The 25,308-nt window shown below is 28.9% G+C and overlaps 1 protein-coding gene across 4 annotated transcripts in view; it reads right to left on the reverse strand.

Moving 5' to 3' along the window:
* Window positions 1-25,308, reverse strand: part of LOC117179165 — a 717,982-nt gene that overhangs the window by 97,351 nt on the left and 595,323 nt on the right. For all 4 annotated transcript variants that reach the window (XM_033370882.1, XM_033370879.1, XM_033370881.1 and 1 more), the window contains one exon: window positions 5,366-5,499. In XM_033370882.1, coding sequence (XP_033226773.1) covers window positions 5,366-5,499 — 134 coding nt within the window. The remainder of the gene's footprint in view (window positions 1-5,365; window positions 5,500-25,308) is intronic.

The following is a 25,308-nucleotide window of genomic DNA, read 5'->3' on the forward strand; positions in this document are numbered from 1 at the left end:
AAACGTAAATAAATAAATTTGCATTATCAAAATTTCGGTACTCGTACAGTACCTTTATCAAGGCAAGAAAAATAATAATGTTGGTGACGCAAATTTATTTATTTATGTTTTTTATTTGTTTGTAATTTGATGATAATAAAAATAAAAAAGACGAAAGAAAGAAAAAGAGAAGGAAGGGGATGTGGTTGGGTGCCTTCTCAATTTTCTTTCCTCTTTTTTATTTTTGTCCGAAAATTTTATTTGTTTTTTTTTCAGATTACAATAGGACTTTTGGTTTTTGTTTATTTATTGTGGTCCAAATTTGGTCGTTGAATTCTTGTTTTATTTAACAAGATTTTGCATCAATGAAAATTCCTCTTTTTTGGTACAAAAATAATCTTTTTTGTTGAAAATTTATCATTTTGGTTGAAAATTCATTTTTTTTCTTATTTTTAAAAATCGATTTGCTTGGCTAAGAATTAAATTTCGTTGTAAATCTTCTTTAGTTACAAATTCGTTTCATTGTGTAAAAATTAATTTTCTCCCCAAAAATATAACTGAACCATTCTTGATTATAAGTTCACATTTTTTAGTCCAATAAAACTCCTGCATAAAATTTTGCAACATCAGAAAGGGCAGTAAGATCACTAGTTTCCGGAATAACAGCTACATAATCTATTTTTTTTAACGAGGGACGGCAATAACTGCTTGATCAATAAAATGAAATACGTCGTATACTGAGAGTTATAGTGGAGGTTTTACTTCTCATCTTTACGACCTTCAACACCTTAGTTCAGGTGTTACAAACGAAGCTTAAGTGTGTACTTAGAGCTTAACTCTCCCTAACGATAGTAGGAAACTAGAATCCTAGTTTACAGGAATAAGCTAAATCCCCAAACTTTGGCTGCGAAACCAACGGTATCATTTCAGTATTTGTCTCACTGATATCAAAAACGCTAGTTGATATCAGATTATGCATAAACAACTTCAAGGTTATGCATTATCTCAATTAAACATTTCGTGTAAACACTTACCCTAAGAAGCCAATTATTTTACCAATAATTATAGTATAGACCATCATTATTCAATAGTTTTTGCCAGTGCTAAGTTTCTAGGATGTTCTTAGAGGGTCTCGCTGATGTCAGAAAATGATATCAAGCCATTGTGAGAAATATATTTGCGTGAACAACTTCAAGGTTATTCTTATCTCAATGAAGAATTTTGCGTAAGCAATTTTTCTTGAGTATCCTATAACTGTACCACTAATCCTGGTACGGAAACTCATTATTTAACAGTTTGTGTCCGTGCTGAGTTTGTAGAATGTTCTTAAAGGATCACGGTGACGTCAGAAAATGATAGCGCGCAATTGTGAGAGACAAATTTGCGCAAACAACTTCAAGGTTATTCATTTTCTCAATTAGGCATTTCGCGTAAACACTTTTCTTAAGTAGCTAATCTATTGTACCAATAATCCTAGTATAGACCATCATCATTCGAAACTTCGTGTCCGTGCTAAGTTTCTAGAATTTTCTTAAAGGGCCTCGGTGATGTGAAAAATGTTATCGCGCCATTGTGGGAGACGAATTTGCGTAAACAACATCAAGGCTATTCATTATCTCAATTCAGCATTTCGGGTAAACAATTTCATTAAGATCCAAACATTGTAGCAATAATCATAGTATGGACCATCATTATTCAACAGTTATGTCCGTTCTAGTGCGCACTTGTGCGAGATGAATTTGCCTAAACAACTTCAAGGTTATTCACTATCTCAATTAAGCATTTCGCGTAAACACTCCCGGCGCAGTCAGAAAATGTTGCGCAATTATGAGACGAATTTGTACAAATTATACTATTAAGGACCATCATGATTCAACAGGCTATTAAGAATTTAGACCTACCCTAAAAAAAGAAACTTGCCTCATGACATAATGGTCAATTACTATTTCCTGACCATACCCCAAGTGGTGCAGCTGCAACTTTGGACTAACAACCGAAGATCGTAACTGCACTCGACGTAGATATGGTGTTTAGGGAGCGAACCAGAACTCCATAGGGGCTGATTGTAGCTATATAGTGAGGGTGGCTGTCGCATTTAAAAGGCCCGTGTGACCATGTACCCTTAAAGCTTTCTGGCATCGATCCGTACTTGTTCATGGAACAATGTCCCTAAACTCTCAGCCCTCGTGGATTTTCCACCAAGCCAGGTCTGGTTTAGCAAAAACACCCTGTTCGATCCTTCCTTCAGCCACTACGTCGAAGGGATGAGTGTCTCTACGAACTTCGAAACACCGAGCTTAAGGTCCTCAATTCGAGAACAAGCTTTATCGAATCTCGATCGTACCTGGACCAGACACTCTTAATTTTCAAGTTCATTCCCCTGAGTCAAACTTTTCTTTTTCGAGAGAAGGAAGTTTCCTAATTATTTCTGTCCAGTTTCTTCTGGAATGAACGAAATTTCGAAGAATAAGATTTACCATGGACCACATTAAATTCAAGTTGATCAATTTGATCCCGAAATTAAATTAAACTGATATTTTCCGGGCAGACCTCGTGTAAACGAAAATTTATTGAATCCTTTTCACCAAACAGAAGAAAACTTCTGGTCCAGCAAAAGGTTGGAAGTTACAACACCTGTCACAGAAAACTTTACTTTACCCTAGTAAATTTCCGAAAAATCGCTTATCATGGCCAAATGTCGATTGAGAGTGCTTACTGCTTATATGCGAATTTTAACAGGAGAAAGGAGCGATTCGTTTTCGGTTTGCTCAATAATATCCAGGGTCAGCGCTCGTGGAAGGTGTGCGTTATTGGCGGTCGGCCAATATCGGTGATTTACCACCGGATCCGTGGGATCGCGGGCTCCTTATTTATACGTTACAAGGTGTACTTTTATCGGGTCGCCGGGAAATAAAGTACCTGCCGTTTGCGGCTCCGCGCGTAAAATAACCGATTTTCACTACCCGCTTGCTGCGGTACTTTAACTTTCGGAAACGTTTCGATAAGTCGAAAAGATCTTTAGTGCATGGCATTAAAAAGAAAAATTAAGGATGAAAAAAAATTTTAATTCCACTCAAATGATGCAGAAAATTGCACAAGTTGAAATTCTTTCTCTTAATTTTAAGTACTTGTACATACCCTGATGACTTCGAGAACCAATAACTCGATCGGAATTGAAGCTGGGCATTTTATGAAATTGGGAAAAAGCTTATTAAATTCCGCATCGAATGATCACTTTAGGGATATTTCTCACTTTTTGAAGAGGATATGTCACGTGAGAAGTTTTTTTTTTATTCAATAATTTTCCGAATTTTGTACTTTTTTACCTCGACTTTAGCTTGTGTCATTGGAAAAATTGATTTTCAGAAGACAATTATTATCCGCTTTTAACTTATTTAAAACTTAAAACTAATAAAATTACACATCGAACTGTCATGGCCAATTTTTAAATTTTTGTTTATTTAATAACAAAAATGAAATACGGTTTTAAACAAATGTTTTAATTTGATCAAAAATACCTTGAAAACCGAAAGCAACTATTCAAAAAAGATTTTTAATAGCTATGCAAATGTTAAAAAATGTATTGAATTTGTTACAAAGAACTAAGTGAATGAAAATGGTTTCGTGGAGATTCGGGGCGATTCGCCAATTGGTTGGAACTAAATTTGAAAAATTTACGGACAAAAGGAGTTTTTTAGTTGAATTAATGAAAATTTATAAGTAATTTGTTATTTTAAAAGCAATTTTTATAGAAAATTATCTATATCAGGTATTTTTGATGGAATAATTAAAGCTTTTTCCATGGAATCGATCACATATTACTTGTCAATAAAACCAAGAATAATATTTGGCCACCAAATAAAAATGAATCATTTTTAAAACTACCTTAATTAACAAATGCACTATATAGATATTTTTGGAGGTACAAACTTGATTTTTTCGATGCAATTAACTGTAAATAACTAAGTTCTAAATTTTAAAGAACATTTTGTTGGCAGTTAAAAATTTATAATTGTAAACAACAATTGTTTAAACAAATTTTTATCATTTTATGTATTTATTAATAAAATACCGCTTTTTCATGAAATTAAGAGCCAGTTATTTAACAATGATTTTTGGCTATGAATCTGTAACATTTGAGAATTGTTTAACCAAGCTTAATTAAAAATGCATTATTTGTCTATTTTACAGCATTTAAACTTGCAGTAAACAAATTTTTATCTGCTTATGCATTTGTAAACTAAAATCTTTTTCTCTTCTGGAATATAATTAAAATTATTTAGTAATAATTCCTTGCCATAAGTTCATAAAAATGGATAAATTATTGAAGAAACTTAATTACTACTTAATTTATTAGTTTGATTTCATAATATCTTGTGGAATACTTGTAAAAAACTTTTATTATGTACCGTGTATGGCTGCGCAATTAAATTGTTAATAAAAATAAAAATAGTGGATAGCCAAATAAAGCATTTGTTAATTAATTTTGCTTAAGCAATTATGAAATTTTATCGTTTTTTACAATTAAAAAGTGTTAACTGTAAACAAAATGTTTTTTAAAATTTAGAAGTTAGTTATTTACAGTTAATTGCAAAAAAAAAATCAAGTTTGTACCTCCAAAAATATCCATATAGTGCATTTGTTAATTAAGGTAGTTTTAACAATTATTAATTTTTATTTAGTGGCCAAATATTATACTTAGATTTCATTACAAAATAATATGTGATCGATTCCAAAGAAAAAAACGTTATTTATTCCATAGAAAATACCTGATAAGGATATTTTTTTTATAAAAATTGCTTTTAGAGTAAAAAAATTATTTATTAAATTTTATGAATTCAACTGAAAAATCTTTTTTTGTCTATAAATTGTTAAAATTTAGTGCGAATCAAGTGACGCATGGCCACCAATCTCCAGGAAATCTTTTTCATTCACTTGTTTGTTTGTAACAAATTCAATAAATGTTTAACATTTGCATTGCTATAGGACATCTGTTTTGGATAAATGCTTTCAGTTTTTTAGGTATTTTTGATTAAATCAAAGCATTTTTCAAAACCCGTTATACTTCAACAGTCATTTTTATTTATTTTCTTTATTAAATAAACAAACAAAAGTCTGAAAATCAATTTGTCTACGGACGTTTTTTATGCCTCACTTTGCGCCCGACATCACTGCTTAAGCAGACTAAAATAAATTCGAAGCAGACAAGTTTAGACGCTTTTCGTTATATTTTGGGAATCCCTTAAGATTTTAAAGATAAAAAAAAATTTCTACAGAGTTTTCGTGTGAGACTTCTTTTGAGAAAAATCTTTAAATTTTTTATTTTGAATCAGTAAACTTTTTTTGTTTTTCATGTTGCGGAAAATATTCGAGAAAATTTTCTTACCGGACCAACTCTCTCTGAAGATGATGAACCCTGGAGCGTGCTCGTTCGGCTTCGGCCGTAGCCTCACGACTTCGAGCCTCTGCCTCCATTCGTAGTCGTCGCTCTCGTTCCACATCTCGTTGCGTGGCCTCCCTCTGCAAGAATAAAAAAAAATACGGTCAATGAAAGAAAAAACAAATTAGTTATTAAATTAAAATTATTATTATTATTATTACACTAAAATTATATCTCAAAATGTTTGTAGAAAAAGGCAGTTGTCATTAGTTCTCGTTTCAATCAATTACAGATTTAAGAGCCCAAAAAGAAAAAATTTCAAAAAAAAGTTGAGTTTTAAACCTGAAAACTCAAAGGTTCGAGAAAACAAGTTCACATCCGTTGTTTACGCAAGTTCATCTCTCAAAATTACGCAATACTTTGCAGTGGTGTCATTAGGATCCTTCTAGAACTCAAAAAATTCTATAAACTTAGCACGGACACGAACCACATCAGCTGCAGAATTTTCTGGAAGCCGGTTAGGTAGGTTTCGTAATCTAGAAACCTACCTGCTTATCTAGGTTCGATAAAAAATGTTCATATCCGTGCATCTTATGGTTTAGACAAACAAGGATATTTTATGACTTCAAAATATAACCTCCAAAGTGTTCACGTGAATGTTTAATGAAGCATTTCGCGTAAACATGCTCAAGGTTATATTTGGATTTGCCCTTGCATTTTCTGTGTCATATAGTTATGAGAAAAACGAGGATAAATCAAAATATAATTTTTAAAGCGTTTACGCCAAATGCTTAATTGAGATAATAACTAACCTTAAAGTTTTTTACGCAAGTTCATCTCTCAAAATTACGCAATACTTTGCAATGATGTCATTAGGATCCTTCTAGAACGAAAAATATTCTAGAAATTTAGCACGGACATAATCCAAATCAGCTGCAGAATTTTCTGGAAACCGGCAAGGTAGGTTTCGTAATCCAGAAACCTACCTGCTTATCTAGTAATTTTGAAAAATACAAAAAAATTTCTAAAACAAGAAACTGGAAATCGTTTATTGAGTGTTGACACGAAGGGAACATCAATTGAAGCCAGGCGTGCAGGGTGAATCCGATAAATAGGATATCGTTAAAGCAAGCAAGCATCCAACACAGAAGAGGTGCGAAGGACAAAGGCCGCGGATCTTTCGAGCGGAATTATTCATGAATTTAAATTCAAGTGTGTTGCACGCTACATTGATTGCGCCCTTTTGAATTGAACTGCCGTTTTGTATTCAGACTATTTTCCCATCAATAATTGCATTGCTCCAGTGTGGTGAAAACTGAAAGCTGTATTTCACGCGATTTAACCCGATAGCTATTGCGTTCACCAATGGCCACCCATAAATCCCTTTTTGCTCTGCTTTTTTTAATGCTTTTAGAGCAGTAGAACCTCGAACGAGTTAATGTTTTTGATTAGCGATAAAATCCCATTGGGTTCGCTTCGAATTTCGATTATCGTTGCTGATTTCCCGAACGTCATTACTCACTGTCATTATATAGCACTTATATAGCTGTTTTATTAAATTCATCTTTTTAGTTGCAAATTTAGCTACCTTGTTGATTATTCATTTAATTTTTGGTTTGAAACTAGTTTTTAAATTGGAAATTTGAAAATTTCATTTTTGGTGGAAAACAGATGTTTTTTTAGTTCAAAATTGAACTATCTTATTAGAAATGTATATTATTTGGTAAAAATTCATGTGATTTGTTGAGAATTTGTATTTTTCGTAGAAAATTAATATTATTTGTTGAAAAAGCATCTTTCTGGTTGAGAATTTAACTATTTGGTTCAAAATGAAACCATGTAGTATAAAGTTAACTTTCCTGGCAAAATATTCATTTTGTGGTCAAAGATTGATCTCTGTTTAAAAATTTAAGTATCCTTTTGGAAATTCGTTTAATTTTTGGTTGGAAATTATTGTTTCAGCTGAAAATGTGACTTCCATTTTTCGTGGAAAATTAATCTTTTTGTAGTATAAAATGAAACTGATTAAACGCGTGCTTTTTTATTTGAAAACTCATCAATTTGGATAAAAATTCATGTATTTTTTTTTAAATTTGCCTTTTTTGGAAAAAATTAATCTTATTTCTTGAAAATTCATCTTTTTTGTTAAAAATGTATTTATTTTGTTGATAATTTGTCTTGTTAGGTATAACATTAATTTTTTTGTTTAAAAATCGTATTTTCAGGATGAAAATTTGCATATTATGCAGATATTTAGTCTTTCCGGCTTTAAAATTTAATAATTTGTTTGAAAATTTATGTATTTTGTTGAAGAATCTTCTCTTTTGGTAGAAAATTAATCTTTTTGGCTGAATCATTGTTTTCTTGAAAATTCATTAAGAATTTTCAGTTACTTGTGGAAAATTCGTCATTTTTGGGTTGAAATTTCTTTTTTATAGTAGAAAAGTCATCTTTTTTTGTTGAAAATTCAACTTTTAGAACTGATGATTCAACTATCTTTGAAAAATGCATCGTTTTGTCTAGGAAATTCAACTGTTTGGTTAAAAATTCAACTGTTTTGTTGAAAAATGATTTTTTTGTTACAAATTTAATTCTTATGTTAAAAATTATTGATTTTGTTAAAAAATCAAATGTTTCGTAAAAAATTCAATAATTTTATAAATTTGATAAAAATGTAACTACTTTATTACCGTCATCTTTTGTTAAAAATTTAATTACTTTGTTAAACATTCAATTCTTTTATCCAAAAATGTATTATTTTGATGAAAATTCAAATACTTTATTAAATTCATCTTTTTCTGCCAGTGGTGCAAATCTTTTGTTAAAATTTAACTACTTCGTTGAAAAATCAATTTATTTCTTAAAAATTTAATTATTTCGTTAAAAATCCAATTATTTTATTATAATTTTTTATTATTTTGAGGAATATTCCACTACTTTATTACAGTGATCTTTTTCGGTTTAAAGTTGAACTCTTTAGTAAAAAAAATTCTTCCGTTTGAATTAAAAATTCATATTTAATGGTCTTCTTGACTTGAAATCTTAACTGTTAGTTTAAAGGAACAACTATTTGGTTGAAAATCTTGCTTTTTTGCTTGCATTTTTTTTACTCCTTTCGTTCCGTATAATATCTTTTTTCTTTTGAAATAAATGATTATTGAAATTATTGTCCTCAGCAATTTAGTGGATTAAAAATGATTACTTTATGACTAAGATACTAAAAGTGTTGAAAAATAACTATGGGAAGTAGAGTTTTGACATTAAATTCCTTTTTAAAAAGAAAACCTGATAGTCTTGAGACGTGAATGAAAACGTGGGTGGTCTTTGTGAACTATAATATACTCCTTAATATACTGAAAATGGTATTGACAATTCTAGATACGAGTTATGTTATAGTTATACAATGCTGACTATAAGAATATAAGAGAACCATTCAAACTGAGTGCGTAGCAAATCGATAGTCGCACATCTGTCCAGAATCGCTCTTTTCTTAATAGTTCTCCACCCTTCGATGCAACCTTCCCACCAAAATTTCTGTGTCTCGCTTCATCTCATATAGTCAGTTTCGCTCCTTTTTGCGTGATCTAAGTCCCTATCAGTGAATCCAAATTTTATTAAAACACTGTCTGTATTATTAGCATCGAAGAAAATAGCTACAAAGCCACTCCTGACTTTATTGAACCCTGAACCTTCACCAGAATACGAAATGGATCGTAAAACAGCTCAAGTTCGTAGCCTATTAAGACTTTAATTAAGTCGTTCAAACCTCCTCTTCCCATAATTTCCTTCCCCTACTTCCCCTTCCAATACTATAAACTTCGTTTCCCCTGTCTTCCCCAACTTCTTCCTCAGAGGATGAAGTATCATTTTCTCTCCACTTCCACATTTAATTTTCCACTTTTCCGACTTCCCTGAACTATCTTTCTCCTCATTTCCTTAACTTCCCCTCGCCTCATTTCCCCTACTTTTTATCATATAAATTCCCCTACTGCGCTCTCCTCAATCCCTCTCACTTCTTCCACTTCACCTCCCCTCATTTTGCCTTACATCTCCCACTTCCCGCCCCTATTTTCCTCTAGATTTCCCTGCTAATCCTCCTCTCATTTCTCTTTACTTCGCTTACTTTCCTCTAACATCCCCTACTTATCCTCCCCTCATTTTCCCGTCACTTCCCTACACCATCTTTCTCATCACTTCCTTCACTCCATCTCCCTTAAATTTTCTTACTTTTCGTCTCATAAATCCTCCTACTCCCATCTCCTGCTTCCCCAACACTTCTCCCCCGGACCCTCATTTCCCAAAATTTATTTCACTTTCCCTTCCCTTATTTCCCGTCACTTCCCCAAACCATATGTATAAGTGAAGAGGAACATGGTGTAGAGAAGTGACGGGAAAATGAGGGGAGGATAAGTAGGGGAACTATCTATCCTCCCCTCATTTTCCCGTCACTTCCCTACACCATGTTTTTCTTCACTTCCTTAACTTCCTCTCCCCTCAGTTCTCATACTTTCCTCTCATAAATCCTCCTACTCCCATCGCCTGCTTCCCTAACACTTCTTTCCCCGGACCCTCATTTCCCATAATTTACTTCACTTTCCCTTCCCTTGTTTCCCGTAACTTCCCCACACCATATTTCTTCTCACTCCTTTACTTCCCCTGCCCTCATTTCAGCTACTTTCCCTACATGAATTCCCCTACCTCCCTTTCCTTTATTCTTCCACTTCTCATTTTCCTCATTCCTTTTACTTTCTCTCTCATAATTTTTCGTTAATTCTCTCCTAATTTCCTATAGATTCCCCTACTCATCTCCGCTCATTTCCCCCCACGAAGCCTAATTCCCCACCATACATTTCTCCCAACTTCCTTTACTGTCCTTTCCCGCATTGAGCTTTTTTTTATTTCATAATTTCTGCTTGCTTACCCTCCTTGAAAATAATTATGAAAAAGTTGAAAAAGTGACTAAGGAACACTAAAAAGTTCACTTTGAACAAAATAAATAAACTTCCCACCAAATAGTTAAATTTTTTTACGAATAGCTGAATTTGTTAAATTGTAACATATATTTTCAACCAAATAGTTGAATTTTGAATGCAGAAATATATATCCTTAATACAAAATAGAAGAGTTTAATTTTAAATTGAAGAAAACTAATTTAAAAAAAGAACTGCCAGCCAGTGAAACAACATAGATGAATTAAAAAAAGACTAATTTTCTATCCGAATAGCTGAATTTTTTGCTAAAATAAACGAACTTTTAACAAAATAAAGAATTTTCTACCAAATAGTTGATTTTTCAATTTTTAATGAGAAAATTTTCAACAATAAATGAAATAGCTACATTTTCAGATATTAAACATAATTTTTTAACCGAAAAATTGGTTTTCAACAGAATAGTTTAATTACAAATAAACAGGTTAATTTTCGACTAAAAATTTTAATTTTCTACAAGTCTGGTTTAATGCTTTACCAAAATGATGCATTTTTAACAATAAAGATTAATTTTGTGCTCCAATAGACGAATTTTCAACAAAATAAGTGAATTTGTTAACAAATAGTTGATTTTTCCATTTATATTGGCAAAATTCTTAACCAAAAATGAAATAGTTACATTTTTAAATAACAAATTTTCCAAGAGAATAGTTTAATTTTGAAATAAAAATTTTAATTTCTAATCAAAAAGTTAAATGTTCTACCACAGTAGTTTACTTTTTAATCAAAATGATGAATTTTCCACAAAAAAGATTAATTTTAAACCGAATTGTTTAATTGTTTTAGCAAAACAGTTACATTTTCAAGCAGAGATATATTTTAAAACAAAATTATGAATCTTAAAAAAATGAATATTCAAGAAAAGAGTTTAACATTCAGCCATAGTTGAATTTTCAACCAAACAGTTGTTTTTTTTTGCGAACAAACTAAAAAAGATACATTTTCAAGAAAACATAGAATAGTTGAATTTTTGGTTAAAAATATTAAATCCTTCAAGAACATTCTAGAAACTTATCACGGACACGAACCACTTCAGCCGCAGAATGTTCTCGAATTCAGTAAGGTGTGAACTCGCGCCTAGAAACAAGTCTGCCTATCTACTCACCGAAATATCACAAATTGTCACAAGAGGGAAACGTGAGTCAAAAATCACTGATAATAGCATCACGTAAAATGTAGAAATTTCCAGCAGAAAAGATTTTAAATCTGCTCCCAACCCTTTTTCCACTTAGAAACCGAGTTAGACGATAAGTCTTTCTCCTTAATTTAGAAATCAGTTGATCCTTTCGAAAAGAGTACCGCCTGCAAAATGTAATAGTCTCTAAAACCCTTCCTTTCTCCAAGATTTAAGACTTGATGCCATAAAGTCGATGCATATAGAGGAAAAGACCTCTGGCCGATGGAAATGAGAAAACGAAAACCTAGTGAGAGAATCGAGAGCACAATCTGGTAAAAGGTAGCTGACCACTGCGAGGCGGGTTTAAGGGATGGCTCAACGGATTTATGGGAGCCTTAAATCCTACTGAATGCTTTCTCTTTTTTCTTTTTTTCCTCTACATTCTTCTTCCCGATCTGCCGATCTGGAAAACTGCCTCCGGCTTGAATTCAAGAACCGAAAGGGGACCTTCGAGTATTGCGATTTTTATATGGAGTCTGTCCGCTCGTCTCATAAGCAAGTACACCTTGTGAACGAGTCGCCGGGGAGCGAATAAAAACGTCAAAAGGATAGGAGAGCAATGGATGAGGAAGCAACTTCATTCGCCGACGACAGAAGGATTGATGGTTCCGAAACGTGGAAAAGAACAAGGAATTTTCGGGTCTCGAATGATTGATGGACCTAAATTATATTAATGGAATTAGACGCTTTTTCATTTCTTTATTGCTCGAGGCAATTTTCAAAATTTTTATTCAAACTAAGTAGTCAGATTTTTACAAGTCCATTTGCATTATTATTACTTTATATTACTTTCCATCATTGTTAATTTTGGGAATCAATATTTTACTGTGATATCCTGAAAAACAATGTTTTAATAAATAATTCCTTAGGCTCTAGAAACTGTTTAGATATTGGGTTCTTTTATTTATAAGCCGTTAATTCATTATAATGGTTTGGATAAAAAACTAGAGCCCCTTCTTATTTTCCTATGCGTCTTCCAATTTCCCACGCCCCTTTCTAATTTCCCATGCCCTTTTCTAATTTTTAACGCCCCTTTCCAAAGTGTAATAATTTGACCGGCTTAAACAATTCGAATATCTTCTATGTTTAACGGATTAGACATTTCGCCTGTAGCTTAAAATGTTTCAAGTTTAGGACTCAACAGATTTTGCATGCCGATACCCCTCCCTCTTACACTTACAGAAAAAAGCAAGAAAAAAATGTTTCGACTATATTGAAAACAGGATTGAAAGGCCAAAGTCCTCTAAAAGCAGGGAAAATGATTATTTGAAATGTCTTGAATGATTGATGAAACTAAATTGTATTAATGTAATTAGGCGCTATTTCATTTCTTTTGTGCCCGAGGCAATTTTCAACATTTTTCTTTAAACTAGGTAGTCAGGTTTTTGCAAGTTGAATTGTATTAGCATTATTGTAAATTTGTATTAATTTGTAATTTTGTTAATTTTGAGATTAAATTTTTTACTGTTATATGCATAAAAACAATTTTGTATTAATAAATAATTCCTTAGACTTCAGAAACTGTTTCGATATTGGTTTATTTTATTTATAAGCCGTTTATTTATTATAATAGGGGTGCTCTCAAAGTAATTACGCAGAAATATATGTGCACGAATTAAAAAAACAGTGCCCCTTTCAGTTTCCCACCCTCCTTTCTATTATCCCAGCCTCCTCCTAATTTTCCACGCGCCTTTAAAATTTCCCACGCCCCTTTCTAAATAATAATAATCCTTAGACCGCCTGAAACAATTTCAATCATTTCTACATTTAACCGATTAGATATTAAACCAGTAGAAAATTTTATTCGTTTAAAAATTCAATAGTTTTAAACTCCCTTTTTTATTTAAGCTAACTTCATACATGTAGTTAAGTCTTTCAAGTAAATATCTAATCCGAAAGAGATAATTTAAAACAGCATGAGGCAGGGCTTAAAATGTCTGAAATTTCGGACTAAACACTTTTTTATATCACCCCCCCCCCTCCCCACCTACAAGAAAAAGCAAAAAAAAATATGTTTCATATATCGGACTATTTCAAGTCATTCCCAAGTTTTTCCAGTTCAAATCTGGATAATTTTCGACGTCAACTTAATATAACTTATTGGTGGTTTCCTTAAAATCCATATAATATTTGTTCCCAATTTTTTAGAATTTTTGTTATATATCATTAGTAGAAAGTTGAAGTATTTTGCCAAGAAACTGTTTTTTTATTTCGAAATTCATCTTTTTAGTTCAAAAACTGATTACTTTATTGAAATTAAAATACATTTAAACTTAATTTTTCTAATTAAAAATGTAAATATTCCATTTTTGTTGGAAAATTTTCTTAGTTGGAAATTCAAGTAAACGGCTGAAGATGGATATTTTTGGTTGAAATTTGAATGATTTTTAAAAAATCTTCTTTGGTTCAACGAAACTGCTTTTTATTTAAAATTACATCTTTTTTGTTGACAATTCATCTAATTGATGGAAAGTTGAACTATTTTTTGATGTTGAATTTCAGCGTTTTTGATTTAAAATAACAATATTTTTTAATTGAAAATTTAAATAAGTAAAAGAAAGTTGAACTATTTTGTTACGAATTTATTATAATGGTTGCAGATTCATTGTTTTGCTTGAAAATTACACTATTTTGTTGAAAATAAAATAAAAATTGGTGAACTTAGTATCCTACAACTTTCACATTTTTAAGCAAAAAAAATTATATAAACAATTTTGAATTTTTTAAACCATGGCATTTAAAAAAAAATTAAGGGATACAGTAAAGAAGAAAGAAAGTACATAAGAGTATCCAAATTTATTGAAAAAATGTTAATGAAATACGCTTTTACTATTTTTTTTTCAATGAGCTACGTATTTGAACATATACTTATTGTTTAAACAGCTTAGAAGTTACAAAAATTCTTTAAACAACTAAAAATCTCTTTAGAGTCATAATATGATCATCAACCTCATTATTATGTAAAAGAGAAATAATAAAAAGATTGTTTAAAATACGAATAATAATAACTATTTGAAAAAATTAAACAACAAAAGTTCATTCAACTACCGTAGGATTGAAATCTGGCTTGAATTCTTAACATTTTACTCTTAGAGCTTCAGCGGATTTTTTCAAGATTCATATATACAAGAATAAAAGAACAATAAAAAAAAGTTGATAAATGTCAAAATTATACGATGTCTGAAGGTCTGAAAAGAGCGGAAGTGAATTGCGTGAAATACTAGAGAAAAATGAGAAATGCGTAATCATCTTTATTCTTTATAGTAAATCACGTTGAAGTTATAGATTATTGTTTTCGGGCGAAATATGCAGGACATTAATTTTCTATTCCGGCATATTTTATCGTCAACGTAATTTCTTTTGCGGCTGTATTCGAAAGGCTTTCAAATAATCTATAATTAATTGCAAAGAAATTAAGGTTAATCCAAGATAGTTTAAACATTGTTTGGGATTCGGAAGAGAAAAATATACCGGAAGAGAAAAAAATATGCCAGAAGAGAAAAAAATATGCCCGAAGAGAAAATTGAAAAAAATGGCTAAATATGCCAGAAGAAAATAAACAACGAATAATGATTAATAAACAATCAGGTCCTTCAATAAATTCTCCTCGAATCTTGTGGAGAAAGGAACCTTTGGAATTAATAATGCAAACCTGAGGAAATTTTTCCTCGAGTTGACGCTGATCGAAATCTCGGTATCCTGTGGAAAGGACCCATTCGTCCTGCAGGAAAGAGCCGTGAATGATACGGGAGGGACTTGATAGGTTGGTCACGTGCTCAAGATCCTTGCTACACTCGGCAACTACAAAATCACTAGTAAATCTTCTTCCCCGGCTCGCTTTTTATTGTGTCTTCAAAACTATCATAATAACAATCTCGGCAATAAATATTTTATTGTTATACCCAGAAAAACAATGCTGTATTAATAAATAATTCCTTACGCTTTAGAAACCCTTCAGATATCGGTTTCTTTTATTCATAAACTGTTCTTATTTCCCACGCCTCTTTCTTATTTCCCACGCCTCTTTCTAATTTCCCTCGCCTCTTTCTAATTTCCCACGCCTCTTTCTAATTTCCCACGCCTCTTTCTAATTTCCCACGCCTCTTTCTAATTTCCCACGCCCCTTCCTACTTTCTCATGCCCTTTCCTGCTTTCCCACGCCCTTTTTGCAATAATAATAGTTTAACCGGTTAAACAATTCGAATAATTTTTACGTTTAATCGATTGAACATTTGACCCGTAAACAAGTTATAAAAATAAAGAGATTGTTCACAAAAAAGGGTCAAATTCCTTAAATAAAATAAAAATAATATAGGCAACACATTAAATTTAATTTGAGATGCTTAAAATTCCTAAAATTTTGAATTAAAAATATGTCACTTTTAAAAAATTTAATAATTTTGTAACAGTATTGTTTACTTTTAAACTTAAAAATGAATGTTCAACAAAGAAGATTAATTTTCTATAGAAAAAAAGCTTTTTTACACAAATACATGCATTTTTAACCAGATAGTTTAATTTTCAACTAAGAAAATATTATTTTTTAACCAACAGGACAAATTTGCATCTAATTATTTTTTTATGAAAACTAGAATATTAAAATTTTCAGCTAAAAAAGTGAATTCAGAAACGAAACAAAATTCGAATTTTCAACCGATAAGTTAAATCCTTAAAGGATTTTTACGTATTATTTTTTATTTAATATTATATTTGTATTAACCAAAACAGATTCATTTTCAAACAAAAAGTTGGATTTTCAACCAAAAAATATGAAATTTCTATCAACATACATGAATTTTTAACCAAGAAAAATTGTTCTTTCAAGAAATCCAGCCAAAGGCTGGGTTCATTTTTTGCAAAACAGTTGAATTTAAAAAACCAATATTCGAATTTTCATCCCCATAATTAAATTTTCAACAGATAAATAAGATTTTTAACCAAGAGAAATGAATTGTCAACCAAAAAGAACCTTAAAACAAAAAAAATTTCTTTCTAAAAAAAGTACTTTATCACCGTGTATTTTTTTTAATCGAGACAAGTTTATAGTTTATAGTTAATAAAAATGTTTTTATTTATTATTAAAAGTTCGTCATTTTTTGTTAAAATCTCTACTACTAAATTTTTAGTTAAGAATTGATTTTTTTTTGCTTAACACTATTATTATTTGGTGAAATATTGAATTATTTTGTGGAAAATTCAAACATTTCTTTAAGAAATCATACTTCTTGTTTGAAAATTCAACTATTCTATTGATAATTCTTCTTTTTTATTTTAATTTCAATCTATTTGCAGAAAATTCGTATTTTAAACTTTAGTTTAATCTTTTTTCTTGTTTTTGGTTCAAACTGAATTTTTTTAAACTGAAAATTAAACTCTTTTGATGAAAATTAATCTTTTTGGTTTTGCAAATGAACCTTTTCTTTGAAAATTTAAATTCTAGATTAAAAAACTAATCAAAAAAGTAGAAGATTCTATTGTTTGGTACAAAATTAAACTATTTTGTAAAATTTTTGTTTTTAATTTAAAATTAATATTCTTAGTTGAAGATTCATCTATCTGGTTAAAAATGTATTTTGTTGAAAAATCGAGTTTTCTTGTATAAAATTAATTTTCTTAATCGAAGATTCAGCTATCTGTTTAAAAATTTAAGTATTTTGTTAAAGATTCATCTGATTGGTTGAAAATGAACTTTTTTTATTAAAAATTTAAATTCTCGCTTTGAAAACTAAACAGTTTGTAAGAAACTCTTACTATTTGGTACAAAATTAAACTGTTTTGTAAAGATTTTTTTTTGTTGAAATTTAATCTTCTTGGTTGAAAATCTAACAAACTGGTTAAAAATGTATATATGTTGTTGATAATTCGCCTTTTCTTTTAAAAAATTAATCTTCTAGGTTAAAGATTCAGCTATATTTATAAAAAAATTGAAGTATTTTGTTAAAAATTAATTTTTTTGGTTGAAAATGTAAAATTTTAATTGAGTTTAAGACACCTCATTCTGCGCACGTCGCGTCGCGTCGTTATCGTTATCGAGAGTCGAGACGTGTAAGACCCCACGCTGTGGCCGTTAGATTTCGGTCGCCACACATCACTCGACCGATAAGGAAATATTCATGCTCAATTCCATGGCGGTCCACTATCCACTCGAGCGTACCGAACGTCAGGAGTGCCAAAGGAATCATAAATTTTCAATAATCTCTTACATTGATTCACTATGAAATCCGGAAATCTTAAAACTCTGAATGCAGCAACCTGTAAGGATAAAATTCTTATATTTCCAAGATTTAGTTGAGATTCGGGAGTTCCGAGATTTCGGTCGCTATTTACGATCAGAACTCACGCCAGATTCTACAGACTCGGTGGCTTTCGGATTCAGTCGGCTATTGTCGGAATGATCCATACCACCTCACCTCTGTTCACATTTAAAAAAAGATTTCCCAGATTTCTCACGAATTTATAACCAAATAGTTGAATTTCTAACCAAAATTATTAATTTTCTACCAGAAAAATACTACCTTTCTTCAAATATATCAAATCCCAAACAAATAGTTTAATTTACTTTAAAAAAAAAAACAATTTTCAACCAAAAATGGAATAGTTAAATGTTCGTTGAACAAATTAATTTGCCATGCAAAAAATTTTAACTAAAGTAATGATTTTTTAACTAAAATGATCAATCGTCAACCGGAATAGATTAATTTCGATAGATTAAATTGTCGATTAATTTTAAACAAAGAAGGTGAATTTTTGACAAAAGAGTTTAAGTTTTAATACAAGCTGTTTTTTTATCAACCAAAAAAATGCATTTTCAATTAAAATTATGAATATTTAACTGAATTACTAGATTCTTTCTCCAAGGCGGTGAATTTTTAAGCAACAAAAATATTTTGCAAACAAGACCATGAATTTTCTACCCAAAAAGGCGATTTTTCAACAAGCCACATGGATTTTTTAAAGAGTTGAATTTTAAACCAAAAAAGAAAAATTTTCAACAAGATACTTAAATTTTCATCTAGAAACAACAACAACTTTTCAAAAAAGTCGTTGAATTTGCCACTAAAAAAGATGAACTTTGAATTAAAATTGAAATAGTTAAATCTTCAGTTTAAAAAAATATTAAAAAATATGAATTTTTAACAAAATACATGTTTTTTCAATAAGAAGAAGTTAAATTTTCATTCAAAATTGGAATATTTGTATTTTCAGTAGAGAAAAAGTTTTTAAAAACTCAATTAAAACATTGTATTTTCAGAAGTCAGAAATTTTCAATTAGAATGATGAATCTTTAAAGAAAAAAAAATTTTTTTTAATAAAGCAGTTTAACTTTCAAACAAGTAGTTAAATTTTCATTCCAAAAAATATGTATTCTCCAAAAAAAGTGTATCAGTTCATATTTGAACAAAAAGGATTTTCATTTTTAATAAAAAGTATTTAAATTCAACCAAAAAATACGACTTTTCAACATGAGTTGAATTTTCATCTAAGAAAGATTTTTCAGTCAAGTGAGACAAAAAATTGAAAGCTGTTGAATTTTCAAGCAAAAAGATTTTTAACTAAAAAGATGAATTTACAACTAAAATTATGAATATTTCACTGAATCGCTTGATTCTTCTACCAAGACGGTGAATTTTTAAGCAAGAAAATTATTTTGCAAACAACACCACGAATTTTCTACCCAAAAGGCGATTTTTTAACAAAATACATGGATTTTTTGTAAAAGAGTTGAATTTTCAACTAAAAAAGACAAATTTACAACCAAATACTTAAATTTTTATCTAAAAAAAAAAAACAACAAAGTCTTAAAAAGGTAGCTGAATTTCAACCAAAAAAAGATAAATTTTCAGTTTAAAAAAACCCAAATTCACGAATTTTAAACAAAATACCTGTATTTTCAATAAAAAAAGTTAAATTCTCATTCAAAATTGGAATATTTGTATTTTCAGTGATCAAAAAGTTTTAAGAAAATCAATTGAAATATTATATTTTCAAACGTCATAAATTTTCAATCAGAATGATGAATCTTTAAAGAAAAAAATTAATTTTTCATAAAGCAGCTTAACTTTCAACCACGTAGTTCAATTTTCATTCAAAAAAATATTTATTCTAAAAAAAAGTATATTAGTTAATATTTTAACCAAAAGTTATATTAATTTTTAATAAGGAATAGTGAAATTCAACTAAAAACAATTAATTTTCAACATTAGTTTAATTTTCATCAAAGAAACATTTTTCAGTCAAGGGAGACAAAAAATTTAAATCCGTTGAATTTTTGAGCGAAAAGATGAATTTTTTAGCAAAAAGAATATTTTTTCAACTAAATACGTCAATTTTGAACAAGAAACTGGAACTTTTAACAAACAAACATGAATAGTTAAATATTCAGATAAAAAATTTAATTTCAAACAAAAAAAAAGATTCTTCTATAAAATGGTTAAATACAATAGCATAAATCTTTTCTATTTTAGAGCACTCAAGGTCCCAGGCCGCTGATCAATCTCTCTAGCAATCACCCCAGGCGAAAAGCTTTTAAAAGTCATTACAAATTGTTTTCCTTCAGAACGGTTAAATTTTTTTTTTCAAATTGCAGTTTCATATTGAGTTATAAAAAATTATCGAGCTCGGAATTAGAACAAATTCTATTTTGTTGCGATTCCCCCATTTCTATTTGTTTTGATTATTTTTCAGCTGATTGCTAACCAAAATCGAACGATTAAAATTTATCTCGCAACCAAACGGCTCAATGAAATTGTTACATATACGTTTAAAATTGTATAATTTATTTTGTAATTTCTTTCTCATGTTTGATTGTATACAATATTGGGGTGGGCGGACACGCGTGAGTTGTATGCGTGAGTCAACGCTATTGATTTAATTCGGTTTCATGCCTCGAATTAGCATATGTGCGGATTTTATTACTGCGACACCTACATACGATTCTAGAAAGTTCAATATTGCGTGCAAAAAAATTCCACGATTAGCGTGAATTTCGAATTAATCATAAATCAGATAAATTTAAATTTGTATTGTTAAACGATCTTCATACTATTTTTCTTACATATTATTTGGAATTGAAATAACAAAGAAAATTGATTACATCGTTTTATGAAACGATAATAATATTAAAAGCATAACAAATTTAAAAATCCGCGATAACATCCAAATCATGTTTGTGACATTATTTTTGCGCAACTTCTGAATTTATAATAAAATAGAATAAGCACTAATTAAAATTCACCTGCTCCCTAGTTTTTTATAATAAAATTAACAAAACAGATCGTTTTGAACATTTTTGTTGTGGCTTTTTTTCTCATTATAAAAACTTAAAATGTAAAATAATTTTTACAATTATAAAAAGCTTTTTTTCTGAAATTTTGTTTTTTGCAATTATAAAAATTGGGAACAGGTAAATTTGGGAAACTGAATAGACAGGCCCAATGAACGCTTAGCTGGTCCCTAATTTTTATAATTATCCAAAAGTTTTGTTCAAAGATTTTATTTTTTTCTCATTACAAAAATTTATAATAAAAAACAATGTTCATAATTATAAAAAAAAAACATTGTTCTAAAATTTATTGTTTTAAGGTAATTCTAACTATTTGGGGAGATATTTTCCTGGTTAACATCCATTTTTGGAAATTATTAAAATTAAAAAATCAAAATTTCCTAGCGTGAAATATTTTCCAATTTAAGTATTAAATGTTTTATTAAGTCATAAAAATTACCAGAATTCTTCCAAATTTAAAATTAAAATTCATAAATTTATCAAACTTTTGACAATATAAAATAAAAAATTAGAAGCAATTTAATATATTAATTTTTAACGAGTTTGAAAACTTTAATTTTAAATTTTTTCTAGATTGAAAAAAAAGAAAACTGGTGTATTTTTAACACTTTTTAAAATAATTTTACTTTATAATTTTATTTTTTTAATTGGAAGAGAACATTTTTTTTTAAAAATATTTTGGTTAATATTTTTATTGAGCTAAAGAGGAGAAAATTCTGTAACTTTTACATTTTTTTTAAACATAAAAAGAGGGCAATTTATTTTTAAAAAATTTCTGAATTTAAAAATGGACATTATTTATTTTTAACATTTTTATTGAGTTAGGAGGGAAGAAAGTTCGGTTTTTAATTTTTTCTGGTCTGGAAGAGAGAATTTTTTAATTTTCAAACTTTTTAATTACTTGAATGGGGTCAAATTTTGTATTCATAAATTTAGCTTCGGAGGAATTTTGTATTTTAATTTTGTTAGGTATTTCTGAGTGCGAAATGTTTAATTTATATAATTTTCATGTTTAAAATAGTGCAGCTTTGAATACTTAATTTAAAAAAAATCTTTTTCAAGGCCTCTTTAAAATTATTCAGTTTTCAAAGCTTGAAGATGGAGATTGTAGGCGTTGAAGGTCATTGACCGAACAGTGAAGTTGAAACATACAATTTCCGAATGAGAAGTTTTAATTCTAAACATTATTGATAAAAGAGAAAAATTCTATTTGTTAATGTCTTTTTTAATATTGGGACTTGGGACATAATTATGTTCATAATATTTTTTTACCACACTATGATTTGTAAATTTTTCCAGACTATCAAAGAAATGGAAAAATAAAATTGTCGGATAAATACTAATTTTCATTTTTTAAGATCTCAAAATATGTTAAAAAATAATCTGGAAGATTCTAAGACAATTTTTTAAAACTTGCGCAATTTTAAAGAATGGTGAGGACAACTTTTGAATGATTGCAAACGATATTTGGAATTTTTGAAAATATTCAAAAATAATTCCAATCTTGCGAAGATTTAAAAAAATTTTAAACAAAATGTAGATTTCTGAAAATACCGAAAGAAGATTTTTTTTTAATTTGTCAAAGAAAATAATTTTTTTTAAGATTCTAGTGGAAATTAAAAATGAATTATTATTTTTTTGAAATAATGAAAATATGAACAATTAAAATAATTTCCTGAAACTTCGGAAAAGGATGTAGAAGATTTGCAAAAAGTTCAAGTTAATAAAGTTACATTATTTTATGAAAACTTCCTGTAAGTTTAAAAGATATTCAGACTTTTCATACGAAAATAATTTTAAACATAACACGATTACAACAAATTTAAAACATAAGGTGACCTTTGAAAGTTTCGAACGAAAACTTAACTCTTTTTAAGAATCTTGAAAGTTCTCAAGAGAATAAAACATTTTTCTTAATATCGCTTAAAAGGTTTTCAAACTTTTTAAAAGAATTCTAAAGATACATAGAAAAAATCTGCAATTATGCATTTCAAAACGTATTTAGAAGTTTTGAAAGAATTTAAAAAATAAATAAAAATTAGAAACCATTTTTTCAAGAGAAAACAAAATTTATCTTATAAGATTCCCGGAAAAATTTCAAATGACTTTTTACTTTTAAAATTGATTTTCAAATATTTACAATTATTTCAAAACCTTTCAAAAGAATTCTAAAAATAACGATACAAAAATCTGCAATCATTAATTTTAAAAGATACTAAGAAGCTGTGATAGAATTTCAAAAATAATTTGAAATTTCAAACGATTTCAAGAAATTTAAAACGAAATGTAAATTTTTTTATGGTTTTTAACTAAAAATCTAGAAGCTTTTTCAGAATTTTGAAAGGTTTTAAAAGAATTTAAAAAAAAAATTCGCAAAATTCCTGGGAAAATTTGAAATGATTTTTAACTTTAAACAATGAATTTATAACGAAAACTTAAAAAAATTTCAAAACCTTTTAAAAGAATTCTAAAAATATTGAAAAACTCTCGAATCATTCATTTTAAAAGATTTGAAGCTATTAAAAAAAATTTAAGCAAAATGTACTACAGATTTTTTTCTTACGATTTTCCTGGCAAAATTTGAAGTGATTTTTTATGCCTATAATCTTTCTCAAGCAATATAGGAAAACTGGGTTTGGAAATTCATCTCCTTTGGTCAAAATTTCATCTATTTTTGTTCAACTTTTTTGTTGAAATTTCGTAGGTTTTGGATGATTTAAAACTAAAATAAATTTATTTTAAATATACGAACTATTAATTTTTTTGTCAAGAATTCATCTTTTTGGTGGAAAATTGATCTCTTTGATGAAAAATATAATTATTTTGTTGAAGAATCGTCGTTTTAGCAGCAATTAAATATTTTTGGTTTAAAATTTACTTTCTGGTTGAAAATTTATCTGTTTTTGTTGAGGATTTTTATTATTTTGTTAAAAATTCGTATTTTTTAAATGTTTTTTATTTAAAATAAAAATCTTTTTCGATCAAAGTATCAAATATTCCATTTTCTGTTGTACATTCATCTTCTTATGGTTAACAATTCAACTGTTTGTTCAAAAGTTAAACTACTTTGTTGAAAATTCATTATAAGATTTATTTCTAAATGTGTCTAAACATTATTGATAAACAAAAAATTGTAATAGAAAACTATTTTTTAATAGTGGGAAATAATTGGGTTCTTAGCATTTGGTAAACTTTTTCACACTTTAAAAAAGTTAAGAAACCAACTTAGGAAATATTTTAGAATGTCTTCCTAACTTCCAGAAGACCTCAATATATTTTAAACTGACTTAAAGTTTCCCTAATATTTCGTAAGATTTTGTGAAATAAAAAAAATGTTCTTTAAAACTTTCTCGATTCTTTTTCGACACATTTAAAATCTTTATAAATAATAAATAAATATTTATTAATAAATATAATATATATAAAATATGTAAGTTTATAAATATAATTTTTATAAATAAATATATATTTAAAAATGTAACTTTGTACTAAAAATTATTTCCCCCCTTAAATTGTAAAGCTACACGCGCACGATTGATGATGCTAGTTGATTTAAGAAATGCGCGACAATAAAATAAAGTAAGGAATTTTATCAATTTGCTCTTATTCAGCGAAAACAAAGAGGGAATTAGAATTCTTTCTGTTCCCTCTTCACATGGGAGGCCTTGAAAACGTTAAATCTTACAGAATTAAATGGACGAACTTTGTGAGAAATTCCAGGGGCGTTTTTTAAGGGAAAAGTGGGAGAGAGGAGAAAGTTATGCAACGATGCAAATAAGAGAGAATCGTAACTCGGGCTCAGTTCCAACAGCTATACGTAATTTTAGTCGCCGTGACTGCATCCTTCACCCACGATTTCCGAGGTGCGACTAAATTTACGAATACGGAGCCAGTATAATGACTTCTCATTATCCAACTCTCTGATGTAAACGTGACCCAGGAAGAAATTATTAAAAAAAACCGAAAATGTTTCTTTCAAGTGGACTATTTTTAATATTGTTATGCTTTTAATACCATTTACCTTTATCTTCTTGATCTAATTTAATAATCTACTTATATTTAATATTAATTTTTAGAATTCCAGGTTAGCGAATCGGCGGACGAATCCAAATTTCCTGGTTCTTCCCTGTCAAGTTTTTTTAATTGACTCGGTGAATTAAGAATAAAATAGTTATATTTACCGCAAAACGTAAACATTTATTTTAATTTATCACTGCCCTGTTTATGAAAATATAAAAAATCACTTCAAATTTTACCAGGCATCGTAAGATAAAACTGTGTAGTACATTTTGTTTAAATTGTTTGTAATCGCTTTAAATTTTTAATTAATTTAGAAATTACTTTAACATTTATTAATATCTTTTAAAATGAATGATTCGCAATTTTTTAAATATTTTTAAAATTCTTTTGAAAGGTTTTGAAATATTTTAAGATTTTCTTTATAAATTCATTGTTTAAAGTAAAAAATCCTTCGAAATTTACCCAGGAATTTTTCGAAATT

Source organism: Belonocnema kinseyi, chromosome 8, assembly GCF_010883055.1.
Source record: "Belonocnema kinseyi isolate 2016_QV_RU_SX_M_011 chromosome 8, B_treatae_v1, whole genome shotgun sequence".
NCBI lineage: Eukaryota > Metazoa > Arthropoda > Insecta > Hymenoptera > Cynipidae > Belonocnema > Belonocnema kinseyi.